The 23,272-nt window shown below is 33.4% G+C and overlaps 1 protein-coding gene across 5 annotated transcripts in view; it reads right to left on the bottom strand.

Moving 5' to 3' along the window:
* Window positions 1–3,725: 3,725 nt before the first annotated feature.
* Window positions 3,726–23,272, bottom strand: part of RBM41 (RNA binding motif protein 41) — a 52,423-nt gene continuing 32,876 nt past the window's right edge. For all 5 annotated transcript variants that reach the window (XM_026014887.2, XM_072744758.1, XM_026014886.2 and 2 more), the window contains 2 exons: window positions 6,605–6,752; window positions 3,726–5,005 (listed from right to left, as the gene is read on the bottom strand). In XM_026014887.2, the coding sequence (XP_025870672.1) occupies window positions 4,839–5,005; window positions 6,605–6,752 (315 nt within the window). In that variant the 3' untranslated portion in view covers window positions 3,726–4,838. The remainder of the gene's footprint in view (window positions 5,006–6,604; window positions 6,753–23,272) is intronic.

The raw sequence follows: 23,272 nt of genomic DNA on the forward strand, positions 1-23,272 counted from the left end.
TGGGTAACATGTGCAAGAGGTTATACCAGGATAACTTACTTCTTCCTCTTACACTATACTTAAAATTGAAGAGTTAATATTAAGTGAGCAGTATATCAAAGGAATAGGAGTTTGTCCTGAGTATAGTTAGATGATATCCTCAGAGCAGGCCTGACAAATATTCTGGAAGCCAAGTCATTTGTAGAGTATCAAAATTCTTTTTGATTAAAAAAAAAACTGAAAAAGTAAAAATCACCCCAAATAACACGACTTTAAAAATTTTATAAAGCAAAAGTCTCCTTTCAGCCTATGTAATCCCACTTCTAAAAGGTTTACAATTTGGTACATATATTTCCCAGCTTTTTCCTAAATTTATTCAGAAATACCTATATACACATGTATCATACATATACAAATGTTTTTGTTTATAAAAATGCATTCATATTATATCATTTCTTACTTTGTAAATAAATACAAAATTCTGCATACCATACAGATCAGAATGTATTCATAGATATACCCCATTATTTTAATGGATGTATAATATTCCATGAAATGAATGTGTCATAATTTATTTATTCATTTACCTATTGATGGACAGTTGGGTTGTATCCAATTTCTTTTTTTGGTGACTTTGAGATATAATTCATATACATACAATTCACCTATTTAAGGTACACAATTCATTATTTATAGTATATTCATAGAGTTGTACAATTATCACCATAATCAATTTTAGAACACTTTAATCAACCTCTAAAGAAACCTCATACAATTCTGCCATTACCCCAGCCCTAAGCAACCACTAATTCACTGTCTCTATATATTTACCAATTCTAGACACTTCATATATATGGAATCATATAATTATATAGTCTTTTGTAACGGGCTTTTTTTATTTAGCATGCTTTCAGGGTTCTTCCATGTTTGTAGTATATTATTAGAAGTGCTCCTTCTTCTCCTTTTTGGAAGAGTATGTAAAGAATTTGTATTAATTCTTTAATGTTTTCTAGAATTTATCTGAGAAGCCATTTGAGCTTAAGCTTTTTCTTGTGGGCATTTTGAAAAATTATTAATTAATTTCTATGCTTATTATAGACCTTTATGGATTGTTTTCCATTGGTTTCAGTAGTTTGTGTGTTTCTAGGAATTTTTCTATTTCATCTAAGTTATCTAATTTATTGATAATATAAATGTGCATAGTTTTCCTTCATACTTTTTTATTTCTAAAAGGGTGGTAGTAATGTTCCCTCCTTCACTTCTGATTCCAGTAATTTGAGTCTTCTTTTTTTCCTGGTCAGTCTAACAAAAGGTTTGTCACTTTTGTTGATATTTTTTATAGAACCAACTATTAGCTTCATTGACATTCTCTATTGTTGTTATATTCTCTGTCATTTATTTATCTAATCTTTTTAATTTATTTCCTTCTCCTTGCTCTAAGTTTAGTTTGCTCTTCTTTTCCCAGTGTCTTAGGCATAAGACATATTGATATGTGATCTTTCTTGTTAAATATAAGGCATTTGTATTTATAAATTTATTTCCAAGCACTGCTTTTGGTGCATCCAACATTTTGGTATGTTGTATCTTTTCATTCATCCCAGGGGATTTCCTAATTTCCCTTGTGATTTTTTATTTGACCCATTGGGCATGTAATAGTGTGTCTAATTCACGTTTATAAGTTCCTCAACTTTCTGTTATTGATTTCTTTTTTTAAAATTTTTATTTATTTATGATAGTCACACACAGAGAGAGAGAGAGGCAGAGACACAAGCAGAGGGAGAAGCAGGCTCCATGCACCGGAAGCCCGACGTGGGATTCGATCCCGGGTCTCCAGGATCACGCCCTGGGCCAAAGGCAGGAGCCAAACCGCTGCGCCACCCAGGGATCCCTGTTATTGATTTCTAACTCTATTCCATGAAATCAGAAAACGTGATTTCAGTCCACTTAAATTTACTGAAATTTTTTTTATGTTCTATGGCATGATCTAACCTGGAGATATTTCATGTGCCCTTGAGAGGAATGTGTGAATCTGTTTGTGCTGGGTTAAGTGTTTTATAAATCACTTTAAGGTCTAGTTCATTATGGCACTGTTCAAGTCTTTTATTTCCTTGTTTATCATCTAATCATTCTATTATTGAAAATGGGCTGAATACCCCAACTCTTATTGTAGACTTGTGTGTATTTCTCCCTTCGTTTAGTTCAGTTTTTGATTCATGTATTTTGGTGCTCTGTTGTTAGGTATATATATATAATTTTGCTCTTTCTGATGGGTTGACTCTTTTATCATTATGTCAGTTTATATGTCTAATGATATTTTTTGTTTTATTTTTATTTTTTTAATATTTTTTGTTTTAAAGTCTATTTTATCTGATATTAATATAGCCACTCCAGTTTTCTTACAGTTGCCATTTGCCTGATATTTCTTTCTATTCTTTTACCTTCAAACTGTTTGTATCTTTGAATATAAAATATGCCTCCAACAGATAGCATAGAGGTGAATCTTGTTTGTTTTTCCCAGTCTGATCCATTTTCTCAGTTTAATCCATTCATATTTATTGTTATTATTAATACAGGTGGACTTAAGACTGCCATTTTAGTGTTTGTTTCCTGTATGTCTCTGGGTTTGTTTGTTTTTGTCTTTCTCTATTCATCCTTTTGCACTGAATATTTTCTAATGAAAAATTTCTGTAATAATATTTTCACTATATATTTTCAGTTAGTTTCATAGTGGTTGCTCTAGGGTTTACCATACAAATCTTAACTGAATTGGCTTCAGACATATAAACTAAATTCCAATTATATGAACACCTTATTCCTATATGAACCTATTTCTCTCTCCACTTTTTTGTAGTATTGTTATACATATTACTTCTACACATTAACCCAACAATACACTGTTACAATTATTACTTGATATAATTTTATGCCTTTTAAAGAAGCTCAAAGAAGAAAGAAGAGCAAATAAATATTTGATACTTTTATATATTAATTTTGTTTCCCATTTCTTGCTTTCACTTGTTCCTATAGATTTGAGTTACCATCTGGAGTCATTTCTATAGTCCAATACAGCTTTGCTTCCACCCATCTCCTATGTCCTATGATTAGCAAACAAACTGCATTTTATATATTATAAATCCAACAATGCAACTATGTACATATTGCTTTATAAAATTGCTTTTTAAATTATTAAGAGAAGGAAAAATGCATTAGACAGTCTTTTCTAATTATGTAATTACTTTTACCCGTGTTGTTTCCCTATGTGTAGATTTAAATTATTATCTGAGGTCACTTCTTTCTTACTGAAGAATTTACATTAATATTCCTATTAGGTCTGTCAGCAACAACAGTTTATGACTATGTGGGAAAGCTTGTATCTTATCTTCATTTTTAAAAACACAGCTTTATTGGATGTAGGATTCTATATTGACAGTTGTTTTCTTTGAGCACTTTGAATGTGTTATTACACTGCCACCTCCATTGTTTCTGATGAGAAGTCAGCTGTTAATCTGATTGGGGTTCTCTTGTAAGTGATGCTTCATTTTTCTCCTGTAACTTTCAAGAGTTTCCCTTTGTCTTTGAGTTTTATGTTTTTCATTTTTGTTATGATGTATCTGTGGATTTCTTCTTTATCCTACTGGGGGTTTGTTGAAATTCTTGAATGTGCAGGTAATGTTTCTCATCAAATATAGAACATTTACATCCATTATTTATTGGAATATTTTTTCTGCTTCTTTCTTTCTCTTCTCTTTTTCTGGTCTTCTCATTACAAGTATGTTGGAGTGCTTAATGGCCCCACTCTGTGTTCAACTTTCTTCAGTTTTTTTCTTCCTGTTCTTCAGCCAAAATAATATCCTCTCACTTAATACTTACACCCCAATGAGGTAAGTAGTATTGTTATCCTCATTTTATAGAAAACTGAGGCTCAGATTAAGCGATTTGCCAAGGTCACAAAGTGGTAAGTGTGGTGTGAAGTTCACACAGATCTGATTCCAAAGTTTGTACTACTTCCTCTATATCATACTTTCTTTCTATTCTACAGCAACTACAAATGAACAACTGATGGATTTGGGAATGAGTGGCTCTCTTCTAGAGAATGCTTTCTTCCCACCCTCCTTTAGTATTGATTGCTAGTATGTTCGTCTTCTAAAATTAATATATCTAATATATTAGATACTCATTCAATGTTTATTGCTTTGAATTCAATGATTACTCAATGGAAGCTAGCTTAAATGACTATGAGAACATCAACATTTTGGCCTAAATGCTTTCATTAGAAAAATATATAGCTTTTTGAAGACACTGATAACTTTATGGGGAAGCACTCATTAACTATGTGGACTGACTTATGAAAATACATATTGTCACTGATGATAGTTCTCATTCAACAGCATTTGTTGATGTTTAGGCCTGGGGTCTTGGTCATTTATTTACTAGATGGATATAATTAGGGATAAATGAGCTCTAGTAAATAAATATTTCAACATTAGTTTTTTAGTTCTGCATATAGGAGGCAATCTTGGAAATAATGTTATCTTCAGGGACAAATATTTAAGACCCCAGATAAATTATAAAGACTTAAAAAATCCTTAGAAATAATCCTTTGTAATTTATCCTGAGAAAATGATACTCTTTGTACCCTATACTTCATACTTTGCATATGTCTGTCCTATATAGTCTTTGATTATAAAAAATGTTTTCTACCAATTCATTCTGAAACTGAGAGGGATTATCTTAGATTTTTCTCTCCCCCAGTTAGTTTCTCTTCTTCAAATCCAAACAAATTGTTATCTATACACAAATCCTAGATCCAAGATTCTGATGCAAGAAAGACCTCCTGTGACTCACCATCTATGTATCTTTTAGCTACCACTGATTTCTGGGGTGTTATCTGTAGTAGACGATATGAGAGAAGTAGCCTGGAGATCTGACCGTTGTTTTCTGTTCTTTCCAAATTCTATCACCAATATTTTCCCACGTAGTTTATATCCATTTACTAGATGTAGTGCTTGCCATGCTATCTCCTTATCTAAAAGAGAAAGAAGAAAACATCAATTTACATAGGGCTTAATAATTCTATTCCAAGTCTAGTTTATGTTGTTTTGCCTTGGAGTTAAATATAGGCTATAATGCTACATAGTTATTTAATTTTATTATCTTTTCCATAATCTCATATTTGTATAACTCAGCAAGGTTAAGAATAATAACAATAAAACTTAAAATGGATGTTTGAGAGTGTCTCCTAATTCAAAAATAAGGGTAAAGAAACAAGAATATAGACAGTGTGTCAAAGAAAGTTAAGCTATGATTAATAAGATATGAACCTCTATCTTAGATAACAGATTACAGGTATTGTGATAATAAAATCATTTTCAAAATGGATGACATGAATAAAAGATGTTTTCATGGTACTGAGGACATTTTGTTACTTTTTTCTTTTGATGGCAGAGTGGGAGCCCTCCTTGGGATAAATAAGTTTAAGAATTCTTATAGGCATATGGATGCCTGAGGTGTAAGAGTATACAATGTATAGCAGGAGTTTTCAATTTATGGGTCTCAGAGCCTAGATGTAAAAAAATTTGGAAGTGGAATCATTGCCCAGAGTATGTGAAATCATAGGTAGACAAGCAATGTCTTTAGACTAAACCAATTTATGTCTCACATATGTATACACTACCAATTTTCAAACGTTATACTGCTGTTCTTAGTAAAACAACTGTCTACTTTAAAGTACTTAGTTTATAAAACCTTTTTATTATATATTTTTTTCAATTAGTGGATCATATTAGCTTGAGGTCAATGAAATATATTTTAAGTTTAAAAAGGGCCCTTATCCCTGATAAGATTGAAAATCACTAGTATGGAAGATCCACAAACCTTCAACATGATAGGAAAGATGATATAAGAATGTATGAAAAAAGTGGAGGGGAGTTTGGTACTGCTTATTTGTAAAAGCACTTGCCTATATGTAGATTACTAGGCCATTTATCAGTAATGATAGATTAGGGATAATGAAAGCTATATCTCCTACCCAGCTTCCAAAAAAAGAGATAGTCTGGTCTGTTATAGAAAATGGATTTCCTAGATTATTGTTCTCTTTTAATTAGGATACTGAAGTTATGTATTAAGAAGAAACAATAGTTAAAAGAATTTATTATCATCCACTAGTTAATTATGAATTACTAGTGAATCAGCATATTCACTTATATGGTCTCATTGTCCCAAAGGAATAGGGCATAAGGCAAGTATAAGTATTCTCACCAGAATACCAATATATTAGTAAGTAATACAATTATAACTTGAACTGGAAATACTGTCATCAGCAAAGGGAAGGTAAATTTTGATAGAGAGAAGGAAGTGTCAAGATTGGGCACAAGTGAGGACAATGGGATAAAGTGGCCAAACATGCACTGTCAATGGAAAAGAGGAAGCATAGAAGGGAGGATAGAGGAACACTGAAAACGTATTTTCCTTACTTCTCTTTCTTTCCTCACATGTGCTTGTTCAAGCACATACTTTTCATGTGCTATGGAGAAATCAAAGGGCTAGATCTAAATTAGAGAAGGTATATATAAATAGTCTCCAATAAACTGATGCTACAATTAATTGTCCAGATGAAGCTACTTACTGGGAAAGGTGATAAAAGCCTGCCCCCTCATTCTCCCAGTCATGATTCGGAACTGAATTGGCGGTCCTTTTTTCTCCTGGAACCGGGCGAACAATGAGACAAGATCTCTTTCGGTCACCCGAGGGCTAAGGTTCTTCAGGTATAACACCTAAAGGTATAAACCGAGGATCAACAGAAATATCACTTAAGGGAGGTAAGGCAACTATTTCACTTTGGTTAAATTTGTTTCAGAAAAAGATGGCAGATTGAATATAGGCATCTAATTTCACTCCCTCCAGAAAACTCTAAAACTATAGGGGCATTTAAAAAAAATACAAACCCACAAGATCAGAAAGAACAAGGAAAGGAGGCAATAGCAGCAATATTCTGGAAGCTGAAAAATAATTAGATAAATGTACTCAAGAAAGGTGAATCTTAAACCAGCAATGGGGAAAGCCAGGAATCAACCCAATGTACACCTAAGAATCCTCAAACAATTTAGGAACTAAAAGCTTCAGGTACCTTATGCAATGAATGTAAAGGAATAAGGTGGCTAGATTGAAAGTTGTTTAAAAGCCACCTAGATTTTGAAATATCCTCCCCTGAAATTAGCTATTTAGTAAAGATCAATCCCAATTCTGGTGAATACCAGTGGTTCATTTTCTGAATATGGGGAATGCCAGACACAGATGAGGGTGTAAATACTATATCTGAATATAAGGAGATTAAGATAAATAAGACACACTAAATATGATTAGCTCTAAGAGAAAAGATTTTTTAAAAAAATACTGATTTGGCATTGGGAATTTCTTCAACAAATGAACCAGCCAGATGGCTTTAACATGAAGCTAAAAGTCAACATGGCCCACTCATGTGCCGAGAACTTCCAATCTGCTTTTTGGCCATTACTCATAAATATAGGCACAGAATACCAGGCATCTGAGGAAAGCCTCTTATGTTAAAGAGAGAACAGAACAAACAGAAATGAAAGCAAATGAAAAAAAACAGACCATCAAGGTGAAGAAAACTTCAAAAAAAAAAAAAAACCGTCACTAATACTCTCAGAAAAATGAGACAATATTCTATTAAGAATGGAATACTAGAAAAATAAGAACATTCAAGAAAACAAAGAACCCTCCGATGCTATTAAACTTATGTTCTTATCAGCTTAAGATAGACTGTTATGTTTTAAGTAAGCCCCATTGTAACCCCAAGGAAAATACCTATGTAAGATAAAGAAAAGAAAGTAAGAAAGGAAAAATCACATCACTACAAAAAAATCAATGAAACAAAAGGAAATATTAGGAGAGGAAAAGAGGGACAAAGGAGCTACAAGACAGAAAACAAATAATAAATGGTGATAGTAAGTCCCTCCCTATCAATAATTATATCACATCTAAGTATTTTAAATTCTCTAGTCAAAGACACAGAGTGTCTGAGTGAATAAAAAATCAAGATCCAACTATAGCTGTCTACAAGAAACTGACTTTATATTTTAAGGCTACATATAAGCTAAAAATGAAAGGATAGAGAAAGATATCCCATGCAAATGATAACCAAAAGAAAGCATGGGTGACCATGCTTTTATCAAGGAAAATAGATTTTAAGTCAAAACTGTCAAAAGAGACAAAAATGGACATTATATAATGACAAAAGGGTCAATTCACTGAGAAGATATAACAACTATACATATGCATGCAACGTCAGAGCATCTAAATATATGAAGCAAACACTGAGAGAACTGAAAGGAAAAACAGCAACACAATAATACTAGGAGATTTCAATATATTTCACTTCCAATAGCATACGGAAGACTAGAAAATTCACAAATATGTAGAAATTAAAAGTCATACTCTTGAACAACCAATGGGTGAAAGAAGAAATAACAAGGGAAGTTAGAAAATATCTTGAGGCAAATGAAAACAAAACCACAACGTAACAACATTTATGGGATGCAGTGAGAGCTGGGAAGGATTTTTTTAAGATCATTCATTCATTCATTCATTCATTCATTTATGAGAGAGAGAGAGAGAGGCAGAGACACAGGCAGAGGGAGAAGCAGGCTCCATGCAGGGGGCCCCATGTGGGACTCAATCCCAGAACTCCAGGATCACGCCCTGGGCGGAAGGCAGGCACTCAACCACTGAGCCACCCAGGCGTCCCAGGAATTTTATAATAATAAATGCCTACATTAAAAAAAGATATCGGGTCTTGAGTTCAGTTCCACCTTGGGCACTGGAGCCTACTTAAAAAAGAAGAGAAAAAGATCTTAAATAAACAACTCTACAACTTAGGGAACTAGAAAAAGGAACAAACTAAATCCAGAGTTAGTAGAAGGAAAGAAATATTAAAGCAGAAATAAAAAAGATTAGAAAAACAATAGAAGAAAAACAACTAATAGCTGTTTTTTTTTAAATATCAACAAAATTGACTACTTCTAGCTAGACTGAGAAAAAAGAAGACTCAAGTAAAATCAGAAATAAATGAGATGGTACAACTGATGCCACAGAAATAAAAAGGATTGCAAGAGACTACTATGAACAACTATATGTCAATCTAGAAAGATAAATTCTTAGAAATATATAACCTACCAAGACTAAATCATGAAAAAATAGAAAATCTAAAGAGTTTTAGAAAAGCTGTGAGATTTAATCAGTAATCAAAAACCTCCCAGCAAAGGAAAGCCCAGGATCAGATGGGTTCATGAGTGAATTCTACCAAACATTTAAAGAATTACTGCCAATCCTTCTCAAACTCTTCCAAAAAACTGAAGAGGAGGAAACACTCCCAAACTAATTTTATGAGGCCAGCATTACTCTGATACCAAAAGAAAAAAAAAGGACATTATAAGGAAACTACAGGCCAATATCCCTGATGAATACAGAGGCAAAAATTCTCAACGGAAAAGTAGTAAAATGAATTCAAAAGCACATTAAAAGGATCATATACCATGACCAAGTGAATTATCTCTGGAATATAAGGATGTTTCCATGTATAAAAATTAATGTAATATACCACCTTAACAGAATAAAAGATAAAAATCACATGGTCATCTCAATAGATGTAGGCAAAGCACTTGGCAAAATCCAACACACTTTCATGATAAAAATGCTTAAGAAATTAGGAATAGAAGGAATTTATTTCAACATAATATAGGCCAAATATGGAAGGCCCAGAGCTAATGTCATGCTCAACAGTGAAAAACTGAAAGCTTTCCCTCTAAGATCAGGAACAAGTCCAGGATGCCCACTCTTGTCACTTCTATTTAACCTAGTTCTGGAAGTCCTAGCCAGAGCAATTAGAAAAGAAAAAAGAAATAAAAGACATCCAAAATGGAAAGGAAGAAGTAAAATTATCTCTGTTTGTATATGACAAGATCCTATGTGTAGAAAACCCTAAAGAGTCCACAATAGCCAAACTGTGGAAGAAGCCTTGATGTCCATCAACAGATGAATGGATAAAGAAGATGTGGTATATAGGTACATATATACATACATGTATACACACAATGGAATATTACTCAGCCATTAGAAAGGACGAATACCACCATCTGCTTCTACATGGATGGAACTGGAGGGTATTATGCTGAATGAAGTAAGTCAAATGGAGAAGGACAATCATTAAATGGTTTCACTCATACAAGGAATATAAAAAACAGTGAAAGGAATTACAGAGGAAAGGAGAGAAAATGAGTGGGAAAAATTAGAGAGGGTAACAAAACATGAGAGACTCCTAACTCTGGGAAACGAACAAGGGGTAGTAAAGGGGAGGTGGGTGGGGGGATGGGGTGACTGGGTGATGGGCACTGAGGAGGGTACTTGACGGGATGAGCACTGGGTGTTGTACTATATGTTGGCAAATCAAATTTCAATCAAAAAATAAAATAAGTAAGCCCTAAAGAATCCACAATTAACTATTTTAACACAGGTTAAATTAATAAATTCAGTCAAGTTGTAGGACACAAAGTCAACATACAAAACTTAGGAGCAAAAAAAAAAAATCACCAAAGTGAAAAGGCAAAACAGAGAATAGGAAAAAATATTTGTGGATCATGTATCTGAAAAAGGATTATATCTAAAATAAATGAAGCTCTTAAAATACAATAACAAAAAAACTCCATATAACATAATTTTAAAAATGAATAAAAGGCCTGCATAGTCATTTCTTCAAAAAGACATACAAGTGGCCAACAGGTATATAAAAAGATTCTCAATATCACTAATCATCAAGAAAATGCAAATCAAAACTTCAATGATATATCACTTCACACCTGCTAGGATGGCTATTAATAACAACAACAAAAACAAGTGTTGGTGAGGATATGGAGAAATTCTAACCTTTGTACACTGCTGGTTGGAATGTAAATGGGTGTAACCACTATGGAAAACAGTATGGAGCTTCCTCAAAAAATTAAAAATAGAACTAAAATAGAATCCAGGAATCCCACTTCTGAGTATATACCCAAAAGAACTGGGATCAACCTGATGCATGGATAAAGAATATGTGTATAAATACAATGGAATGTTATTTGGCCTTAAAAAAGAAGAAAATCTTGTCATTTGCTACAACAAAAACTTGGAAGACACTATGCTAAGTGAAATAAACCAAACACAGAAGAACAAATACCACATGAGAATTTGTAGAATACTAAATGGGAATTTGTATCAGGTATCTAACATAGTCAAACTCATAAAAGCAGGGTAGAATCACGTTTACCAGGAAGCTCAGAGGTGGAGTAACTGGGGAGATGTTCATCAAGTGTACACAGTTTCACTAATGCAAGATGAATAAGTCCTAAACATCTACTGTACAACAGAGCGCACATAGTTATCAATACTATATTAGATAAAATTTATTGAGGGGATCTTATGTTAAATATTATCAAAAGAAAAAAGGAGGAAGGAAGTTTCTAGAGGTGATGCTTTAAGTTTAGGGCATTGTATATGGTGATGGTTTAATGGTATACACTTATTTTCAAACTCACCAAGATGCATACATTAATATGTACAGCTTTACTGGGTGTTATATGTAAGTGATGAATCACTAAATTCTACTCTTGAAATCAACATTTCACTATATGTTAACTAAAATGTAAATAAAAAATTGGGGCGCCTGGGTGGCTCAGTTGGTTAAGCATCTGTCTTTGGCTCAATTCATGATCCCAGGGCCTCAGCAGGGATCCTGCTTCTCTCTCTCCTCCATTCATGTTCTCTGTCACTATCTCTGTCTCTGTCTCTAATGAATAAAAAGCTTTTAAAAAAACTGATACTAAAAAACCCAACGAAACAAAAAAAAATGTACAGCTTTTTATAGGTCAAGGGTAAGAAACACAATGGGGAAAAAATAGTTCCTTCAGTAAATAGTGTTGGGAAAAGTTGGTATCCACATGCAAAATAATAAAACTGGACTCATTTTATATCACACACATAAAAATCAACTCAAAATGTGTCAAAGTCCTAAACATAAGACCTGAAACTCTAAAACTCCCAGAAGAAAACTTAGGGGAAAAGCTTTATGACATTGCCTTGACAATGATTTCTTGAATATTACATCAGAAGCACAGGCAGAAAAAGCAAAAATCAAGTAGAACTACATCAACTGAAGCACTGTACGGCAAAGGAAACAATCAGCAAAGTGAAAAGGTAACCTACAGAATGGCAGAAAATATTTAGAAATCATATATCTTATTAAAGGTTAATATCTAACATATACGAGGAACTCCTACAACCCAATAGCAAAAAAACAAGTAACCCAAATTTTTAAAATGGGCAAAAGACCTAAATAGACATTTCTCCAAAGAACACATGTAGGAAATAAGTTGGTAAGGATGGAGAAAAACTGGAATTCTTGTACACTGTTGGCAGAATGTCAAATGGTACAACCACTATGGAGAAAAGTATAAAGGTCCCTCAAAAAATTAAAAATAGAACTACCATGGTCCAGCAACCCCACTTCCAGATACTTATCCAAAAGAATTAAGATCAGAATATCAAAGAGATAGCTGAACACATATGTTCATTGCAACACTGTTCATGATAGTCAAGAGGTGGAAATGTTCATCATGCATAAAGAAGATGTGGAATATACACACAATGGAATATTACTCAGCCAGGAAAAGGAAGTAAATCTGGTCATATGCTACAACATGGACGAATCTTGAGTGCACTATGCTAAGTGAAATAAGCCAGTAACAGAAAGACAAATACTGTAGGACTTCACTTATATGGTATCTACATTAGTCAAATTCATTGAAGCAAAAGGTAGAATGGTGGTTGTCAGGGGCTGAGGGGAGAGGGAAATGGGAAGCTGTTGTTCCATATTTATAAAATTCAGTCACATAGAATGAAAAAGTTCTAGAGATCTACTATACAGAACTGTGCTTACAGTTAACAATACTGTAATATATACTTAAAATTTGGTTAAGAGGGTAGATCTCAAGTTATGTGTTTTACTACCATAAAAAAAGATGGAGGAAAAAATCTATATATTTTAGCTGGAATAAATTATATCCTTTATAATTTAATGGAACTTGAGAATAATTCAGACAGAAGCAGCACAAAAAAAGAGCTAGAAAATAGAGCCCACTTAAAAAACTTAACCACTGAAGCATGGATAAATGTATTAAACACTGTAATAAGCAAGAGACTCTATGTCTCAAAGACTTTAGAAGCTGGATATTTGCATATTTAGCATTTAAATATACTTCTATCTTAAAGGCAAAGGCACAGATTAACTGACTTGTGATTCACTTAAATAAATTCAGGTGATCTAGAGTTTTGGCTCTGAAATACCTAAGATAAAAGTATCATCAAATTAAATAACCATAGAAAGGAGTATGTGAAACATACTGCAAGTTTCTCACCAAGTAGGAAAGATCCATACTAAAATTGTTCCCTTTGATATGAACACTTTTAAAAATCAAGAAGACTTCTGGTCAAGGTAGCTTGGTCATTTCTTGCTTGGATGCATCTTCTCTGTTCCAAACACACATGTGCGCACGTGCACGCACAAACACACACACATCCATATACATGTGTATGTATCGATGGATATATTAACACATATATATATTCATATATATGAATATAATTGTACACACAGATGCAGCTAGGCTCGAAAACAAGATAAACATTTCTGTGAAACAGAAAAACAGATACGCCAAGTAATAACATAGGATCAAACTTCCTGGCATCCTTCTGCAATATACAGTATTATTTTGCATGTTTTGAACTTTGTATAAATAGTATTATATTGTATTTTTTTGCAAGTATCTGTTTTAAAGTTTTAGAGACTATTTTTTAGAACATTTTTAGAATTACAGAACTGAGAAGATAGAATAGTTCCCATATACTCCATACCCAGTTTCAATTATTATTAACATCTTACATTACTATGGTGCATTTGTTAAAATGAATTAATATTGATACCTTATTATTAACCAAAGCCCATAGTTTATTTAGATTTTCTTAGTTTTTCTCTAATGTCCATTTTTTGTTCCAGGACTTCATCCAGGGTACTACAGCATATTTAGTTTTCATGTGTCTTTAGGCTCTTCTTTGGTTGTGGCAGTTTCTCAGACTTTCCTTGGTTTTAGTGATCTTGATAGTTTTGAGGCATACTAGTCAAGTATTTTGTAGGATGGCCCACTACTAGAATTTTTTTTTGTTTTTCTAGTGGTTAGATTGGGATTGTGGATTATGAGAAGGAAGACCAGAGAGGAAAGTGCAATTTTGATCACAACATATCAAGCATGCATAGGGTCGACACGATTAATGATTATTGATGTTGGCCTTAATTACCTAGCTCAGTGTTGTTAGGTTTCTACACTGCAATATTACTTTTTTCCTGCCTTTCCATACTGTACTCTTTGGAAGGAAGTCACTTAAGAACTCAAAACTAAGTAGTGGAAAGTTATGTTCCCCTAGTTTGAGGTGGAGCATCTATATAAATTATTTAGAATTCTTCTGTGTGAGATATTTGTCTTCTCTCCCAGTTATTTGATTTACTCAATCATTTTATTTATCATCAGTATGGAGTCATAGCAATTTATCCTATACTTTAGGTTATAATCCATTATTAATTCATCTAGTTTGTTGTACAAATTGTTCCAGTTTTGGTCATTAGAAACTCTTTCAGTTGGCTCCTGTACTTCTTTGACATATACTCAACGTTTTTATGTTGGGATTTTCAGCACTTTCCTACTTTCTGTCACTACAATATGCTCAAGTATCATCTTGTATATTCCCTGCCTCAGTACTAGAATCAGTCAGTTCTCTAAGCAGCTCTGGTTACTTTTTTTTTTATATAAAAAGAGTGTGAGCAGGGGGAGGGTGGAGCAGAAGTAGAGGGAGAGAGAATCCTAATAAGGCTCCACACGCTCAGCACAGAGCCCAATGCAGGGCTCAATTTCACAACCCTGAGATCATGACCTGAGCTGAAATCAAAAGTTGGACACTTAACCAACTGAGCCACCCAGGCACACCACTGGTTCCTTTCATTAGAGAATGGTATTTACAAACTAAGATTTGGGTGCTGAATGTGCTCGTTGCTACTGGAGTATCACTTCATTTAGATCTCCTCAGCTGATAGAGAAAAACTTATATGTCTATACTAACTTGTGTGTATATACACACCTATAAATATTTTATATGTACCCATCTTTATATTAAGTTAAACATGATTTCATTCTGATGTTTCCAACTCTAAACCATTATGAATCATTCTAGCTTCTTTTCATTGCTTATCTGTATATTACACCAGTGAAAAATCTGGTTCCCACCATCTGTCATCCATTTACTTAACTGCTCCACTCATTATACATATGTATCAGTATCAAGATTGCTAACCAATACCCCCATGAGATACAAACTTATTAACTAGGGTACAGTGATTATTTGCAGCTGTTTTTAGTCTTCTAGATTTCACATATTTCCAAAAATACTGAAGTCAGTACCTTTCAACCCCCCATACCTTTGCTGAGGTTGTTTCACATATTTATAACACAGATTCTCTTATTATAGTCTGCATTCTTTCCTGGGGTTCCCCTACCTCTCAAATGATTCTTTAATATTTGTGTACATTAAGGGTCGCTCTTCATGCTGTACAGTTTTATGGATTTTGATAAATGCATATCTTGCGCCGACCATTACATTATCATATAGAATAATTTTACTACCTTAAAAATCCCCTGTGCTTCACCTATTCCTCTTTCCCAACCCCCTAAACTGGCAACCATTGATCATTTACTATCTCTACGTTTTTGAATTTCTAGAATGTCATATAATTTGAATTATACAAAATGTAGCCTTTTCATACTGGTTTTCACTTATTAATATATTAACAGTTTCTCTATGTCTTTCTGTGGCTTGCCAGATCATTTCTCTTTATTGATGGATTATATTCCACTGTACAGATGCAGCACAGGAGAATGTATCCATTCATCTATCAAAGGACATCCTGATTGCTTCCAGTTTTTGGCAATTATGAGTAAAACTGTTACATTCACATGATGGTTTTTGTATAAATATCAGTTTTAAAATCAATTGGGCACATAACTAAAAGTATAATTTATGGATTATATGGCAAAACAATGTTTAGCTTTGTGAGATTGCCAAACTGACTTCAAAGACGTTGTACTATTTTGGATTTTCAATAGTAATGAATAAGAATTCCTGTTGCTTAGCATCCTCAATAGCATTTGGTATTGTCAGTTTTATTGTGAATTTTAGCCATTCTAATAGGTTGGTAATGGCATCTCACTATTGTTTTATTTTGTAATTCCCAGATGACAAATGATGAGCTCCTTTTCATATGCTTCTTTGACATGTATATAACTTCCTTGTTGAGGTATCTATTCTTACATTTTGCCCATTATTTCATTGGGTTGTTTGTTTTACTACTGTTGAGTTTTAACAGGTCTTTGTATATTTTAGATACAAGTCCTTTATTAGACATGTTTTATAAATATTTTTTCTAGTCTATGGCTTGTCTTTTGACTTTCTTAGAAGTGTATTTCATATAGCAGAAGTTTATAAATTTAATAAAGTCTGATTTAACCATTTTTTTTCTTTCACAAATCATACTTTCGGTATTGTATCTATAAATGTATCACCAAACACAAAGTCATTTAGGATTTTCTTCTAGTAGTATTATAGTGTTGTGTTTTACATTTAGATCTATGATTAATTTTGAGTTGTTTTACAGGATGTAAAATCTGTATTTAGATTCTTATTCTGCATGTGGATAAGCAGTTAGTTATTTTAGCATGATTTCCTAAAAAGAGTATCTTTCCTTCATTGAATTGCCTTTGCTCCCTCATCAAAGATTAGTTCATCATATTTGTGTGAGTCTATTTCTGGAGTCTCTATTCTGCTCCACTGATCTATGTATCTTTCTTTTTTCACCAATACCTTTCTTGATTACAATAAATCTTAAAGTCGGGTAGTATCAATTCTCCAACTTTGTTCTTCAGTATTGTGTCGGATATTCTGGGTCTTTTGTTTTTCCATGTAAACATAACCAGTCGGTCTATATCCACAAAGTAGCTTGACAAGATTTTATTGGGATTGTGTGGAATCTACGTGTCAATTTGGGAAGAACTGACATCTTAACAATATTAGATCTTCCAATCCATGAACATAGGTCATCTCTGCATTTATTGATGATCTTCTTTAAATTTTTAGCAGTTTTATAGTTTTTTGTGTATAGATCCTGTACATATTTTTTTATTTTTTTAAAGATTCTATTTATTTATTCATGAGAGACAGAGAAAGGCAGAGACACAGGCAGAGGGAGAAGCAGGTTCCATGCAGGGAGCCCGATGTGGGACTCAGTCCTGGGTCTCCAGGATCACTCCCTGGGCTGAAGGCGACGCTAAACCGCTGAGCCACCCGGGCTGCCCAGATCCTGTACATATTTTGATAGACTTGTACCTAAGTATTTTACTTTTTTGGTGCTTTTTATAAAACAGTATTGAGTTTTAAATCTCAATTATAATTGTTCATTCCTTAGTATACAGAAAAGCAATTGGTTTTTGTATATAAACCTTGTATCCTACAACCTGCTATATTCCACTTATTATTTCCAGTAGTTATTCACATTGTTGTTGATTCTTTGGGATTTTCTACATAGACATAGATCTGTGAGAAAAAAAGACAATTTTATTTTCTCTTTCTCAATCTGTGTGTTTTGTTTTTTTTTTTAAATTTTATTGCACTAGCTAGCATTTTTAGTACAACACTGAAGAGAAGTACAGAAAGGTGACGTCCTTCCTTGCCTTATTCCTGATCAAAGGGGAGAGCATGCAGTTTCTCACCATTAAGTACATTGTTAGCTGTAGGGTTTTGTAGATACTCTTTATCAAGTTGGGAATGTTTCCTCCTATTCCTAGTTTGCTGAGAGTTTTTTGTTATGAATGGGTTTTGGATTTTGTTAAATGCCTTTTCTACATCAATTGAAATAATGATATAATTTTTCTTCTTTAGTTTGTTGATGTATAGATTTCAAATGTTGAATCAGCCATAGATACCTAGAATAAATCCTATCTAATCATGGTATATAATTATTTTGATCCATTGTTGGATGTGATTTCCTAATATTTTGACTTCAATCAAAATATTTTAATCAAATATTTTTATTTTCCTAAAATTTAGGATTTTTGCATCTATGATCACGAGAGATATTTGTCTGTAGTTTTGCTTTAATTGATGATTTTATCTGGTTTTGGTATTAAGCTAATGCTGGTTTCATAAAATCAGTAAGAAAGTGTTCCCTCTGTTCCCATTTTATAGAAAGGATTGTAGAGATTAGGTGTCATTTTATGATTCCATTTTTGCCCTTCTCAACGTATCAATTATATTTCATTTTATAATTTTTAGTGGTTGCCTTACTTTACAATATTAATTTACAACTAATCTAAGTCCACTCTCAACATTATACCACTTCACAGGTAGTGCAGATAACTTATTAACAGTTATATACACCAAATACTAATTCCTCCCTCTTATCCCATATAACATTCCTGTTTTATAACAATCATTTACCCATATGCTATAATTGCCTAACACATTGTTGTTATTACTTTGAACAGTTATCTTTTAAATAACTTAAAAATAAGATTTTATTTTACCTTTATGTATTCTGTCTCCTATGCTCTTCTTTTCTTTATAGAGACCTAATTTTCTGAACTCTATCATTTTCCTTCACTCTGGAAAATCTTTTTTGAAAAAGAAATATTTCTCACAAAGCAGATTTACTACTGACAAATTCCCTCAGTTTTTGTTTGTCTGAGAAAGTCTTTTTTATTTTTTGTTTCATTTTTGAAAGATTGTTTTGCTCCTAGGCGAGTGTTTTTTTCTTTCTTTTTTTTTTTATTTTTAATTTTATTTATTTATGATAGGCACACAGTGAGAGAGAGAGAAGCAGAGACATAGGCAGAGGGAGAAGCAGGCTCCATGCACCGGGAGCCCGACATGGGATTCGATCCCGGGTCTCCAGGATTGCGCCCCGGGCCAAAGGCAGGCGCCAAACCGCTGCGCCACCCAGGGATCCCGCGAGTGTTTTTTTCTTTCAATACTTTCAATATTTCACTTTTCTCTTCTTGCTTTCTTGAATTTCTGCCAAGAAATCCAATGTAATTCTTATTGTTCCTCTATAGATAATGTGTTTTCCCTGGGTGTTTTCAAGATTTTCTCTTTGTCTCAGTTTTCTGTGTTTGAATATGATATGCTTAGGTGTATTTTGGGAGTATTTATCCTGGTTAGTATTGTTTTCCCAGATCCTGGATCTGTGATCTAGTGTCTGTCATTAATCTTGGAAAATTCTCAGTTATTCCTACTTCAACTATTTCTTCTCCTTTTATTCTCCTTCTGGCATTCCAATAGCATGTATGTTATACCATTTGAAATTATCCCATAGTTCTTGGATATTATTTTCCATTTTTTTAACAATCCTCTTACTCTTTGCATTTCAGTTTGGGAAGTTTATACTGGCATGTCTTCAAGCATACTGATTCTTTCCTCGGTCACTTCCCATCTAATGATGAGTGTACCCAAATCATTTCATTTCTTTTTAGTGTTTTTGATTTCTTGCATCTTCTTCTGATTCTGAGTTTCTATCTATCTGCTTACATTACTCATCTGTGCTTACATATTTTATATTTTCTCTAATAGATTCTGTAGTATATTGATCATAGTTACTTTAAATTCCATATATCTGGTAATTCCAAAACTTGTATATCTAAGTTTGGTTCTGATGCTGGCTTTGTCTCTTCAAACTGTTTTTCCTTTCAGCACACCCTGTGATTTTTGTTGTTGTTGAAAGCTGGACATGATGTATAAATTAAGAGGAACTAAGGTAAATAGGGCATTAGTATGAGGTTTTAGGTTAATGTGGCCAGGAATTGGCTGTGTTTGGTGTTTATTCTAGTTGTAGATGTTAGAGGTTTCAATTTCCTCTAATGTCCTTGTTTTTTCTCTCCTGTTTTTTTTTGGGGGGGGGGTGGGGTTCCTTAAAAACTCCTTAAATGGAGTCAGCCTTGTAAGTCTTTCAGCTATCATCCATAGTTACTGTACTGAAGCCCTATTGATGGGGCAGTAAAGTGTGTGGAAAGGGAAACATTCTATAATCTCATAATTAAGTCTCAACTCTTTTAGTGTGCCCGTCTCCCTAGCTTGTAACCTTCGTAAGTGTTTCATAGCTTTTTTTTCTTTCTCTCTTAGATGAGACAGGAAAGTTAGAGGCATCTGGAGTTGGAGAATTTCCCTTCTTGCCAGCTGGCAAAGGCTTTCATAAAGTTGTTTCACTTGCTGGGTATCCCTTTGTTAGGCAGAAGCTCTGGATGTATTTCAAAATGATTACTTTTTCCTTCTGCATGCCAGGAACAGGAGATTGTTTCTTGGCCTTTCCCCTTGAGAACCTAGTGGGGTTCCTAGAGTTAAAAGTCATGAAAATGTGAGGGTCATCATAGACTGAGGCCCCTAGAATTTGTCACTCAAACAATCTACATTCTACTTCCAGAAATTTGTCAAGGTTACCACGTAAAGGTCCCTACCAGTTTATGGCTCCAATGCTTTTTGCTACTGATAAGCAGGTCTGGGCTGTGATTCTCTGTAATTGCCTTTCTCTCTAGATTTTGGGGTCACAGTTTACTCTGTGACTTCAGTTCTCTGATGGGTCAAAGAAAAGTCATTGCTGTTTCCTTTTTTCAGCTGTTTTTCTTGTTATAAGTCATGAGTGACAACTTCCAAGCACTTTACATGTTGGAGCTGAAACCAAGGAGCTTTTTTCATTCAATATTGTGAGTTTCATGCATGTTGATACCTGTAGTTCTATTTTATTCATTTTCTATACCGTATAGTATTCTATTTTATGAATATACCATGCTTTATCCATTCTCCTGCTGATGAACAAGTGTGTTGTTTATAAATCATGCTACAGTGAGTATCTATAACATTTCCTAATGTGCATGTGTAGGAGTTCCTCTAGGATAGATACCTAGGAGTGGGACTGCTGACTTACGGTGTATGAGCATCTTATATTTTACTAGATATTGCCACAATATTCATAAAAGTTATTGTCCTCATTTATATTCACCCAGCAGTATATTAGAGTTCTTACTGTCTCATATGTTCACCAATACTTGGCACTGACAGGCCTTTAAAGGAATGCCAACTTCCTGAGTGTTAAATAGCTTTTCACTGTAGTTATATTTTGCATTTCTTTGATTATTAATAAGATGTTATAGTTAATTGGCTATTCAAGTTTTTGCCCCTGTGAATTGCCTGTTCACATCATCTGGCTATTTATTTATTTATTTATTTATTATTGGTTTGGAGAGAAAGATTTCCTTAAAATGACTCAAAAAGCACAAACCATCAAATAAAATACTGATGGCTTGATAACATTAAGATGAAAGACTTCTGCTTAACAAAAGACATCAGAAATGTTTAAAAGCCACCTACTGGATGAATATATTTGCTAGATAAGCAACACGTTTGTATCCGAAATTTAAAAATAATTTCTAGGCAGCTGGATGGCTCAGTTGGTTAAGTGTCTGATTCGTGATCTCAGCTCAAGTCTTGCTCTCAGGCTCAGGAGTTCAAGCCCTGTGTTGGGGGCTTCATGCTGGACCATGGAGCCTACTTAAAAAATTTTTTTCTATAAATAATACGAAAAACTAAACAATCAAATAATGGGCAAAGAACTGCAACAGGCAAAGCACACAAGGTTACTGAAAAGCTAACAAATGCATAATTACAAGCTTAACTTGATTGCAAATCAAAAACATGCAAATTAAATCAATGAGATACCTTCAAACATTTTAGACTGGCAAAAATAAAAAGTCCAATACTAAAGAATCTTGGCAAGGATATGAAAGAGATTTTTGAAAACCTGCTCATGGAGTTGAATATATACATATCCTATATCATAGTAATTCCACTCCTAGGAATGTAATCTAGAACAATAATTCTTAAAATGTCACTCTTAGACCAGCAGCATCAGCACCTCATAGGAACTTGTTGGAAATGCAAATTCTCAGGCCCTATTCCAGGTCTGCTGAATAAGAGATTCTGAAGGTGGAGCCCAGAAATCTGTCTTTTAACAAGCCTTCCAGATGATGCTGGTGAATACTAACATTTGAGAATCACTGCAATAGAGCAATATTTTTCCAACTTTTTTGACTGAGATCTATAGGAACAAATGCATTTTACATTCTGGCCCACATACATATCACATATCACGTACACACACACACATACACACACACACACGCAAACCAAAAGCTTCCAGAAACAGTAATCACCCTTACTCTACAGAATATACTTTGTTATTTTCTATTCTATTCCGTTTTGTTTCATTAAAAAAATTGCTTGTTGTGACCTACTAATTGTAACCTGAAGTTTGAAAAAGTGTCCTAGAGAAACTCTTGTACATATGCAACAGGAGATAAGTACAATGTTCGTTGCAGAATTGCCCATAATAGCAAAAATAAAAAGAAAATATCTTCAGGAGAATGGATAAATTATAGTATATTTCTACAATGGAATACTACATAGTTCCTTATAGTATTAAAATAAGTTTCAAAAACATGTATATTGAGTAAAAAAAGCAAGTTGTAGAAGGATATGCAGAGTATAATATCTGTAGTTTTAAATATGTAAAACTATATTATGAATATAATATGTAGTAAAAATATAAAAACATGCATCAGAATGATAAATAACAAATTCAGAATAATAGTTACCTCTGGACAGGAGATAGGGAAATGGGATTGGTGAGGGATACTTGGAAGTCTTCGGGTATATCCATAAGGCTCTATTATTTTTCTAACTAAGCAAATATGGAAATTATTATGTATTGATAAAGATGGCTGGCTAGGTATAATGGTATTTGTTATATTATTCTCTATAACTTTTTGTATATTAGTATTATTTTATAATAAAAAACATAAATCAAGCTGCCCTTGAACTAACAGTAAAAATATATTAGAAATGCAATCACTCAAAGGAAATTGCTTTAATATCCCTCATCCACACTGCCTTTTTTAAAAATTCAGGGACAGCCAGAACCTAATATTATTTTTTTGGTTTTGTTTTTTAAATTAAACATAACCAAGCATATGTTCCAGGGGCTTGTGTTGCCTCTTTGAGTGACATTACAATAAAATTTTCCATTCTGGATGTAACATAT

Source organism: Vulpes vulpes, chromosome X, assembly GCF_048418805.1.
Source record: "Vulpes vulpes isolate BD-2025 chromosome X, VulVul3, whole genome shotgun sequence".
Classification (NCBI taxonomy): domain Eukaryota; kingdom Metazoa; phylum Chordata; class Mammalia; order Carnivora; family Canidae; genus Vulpes; species Vulpes vulpes.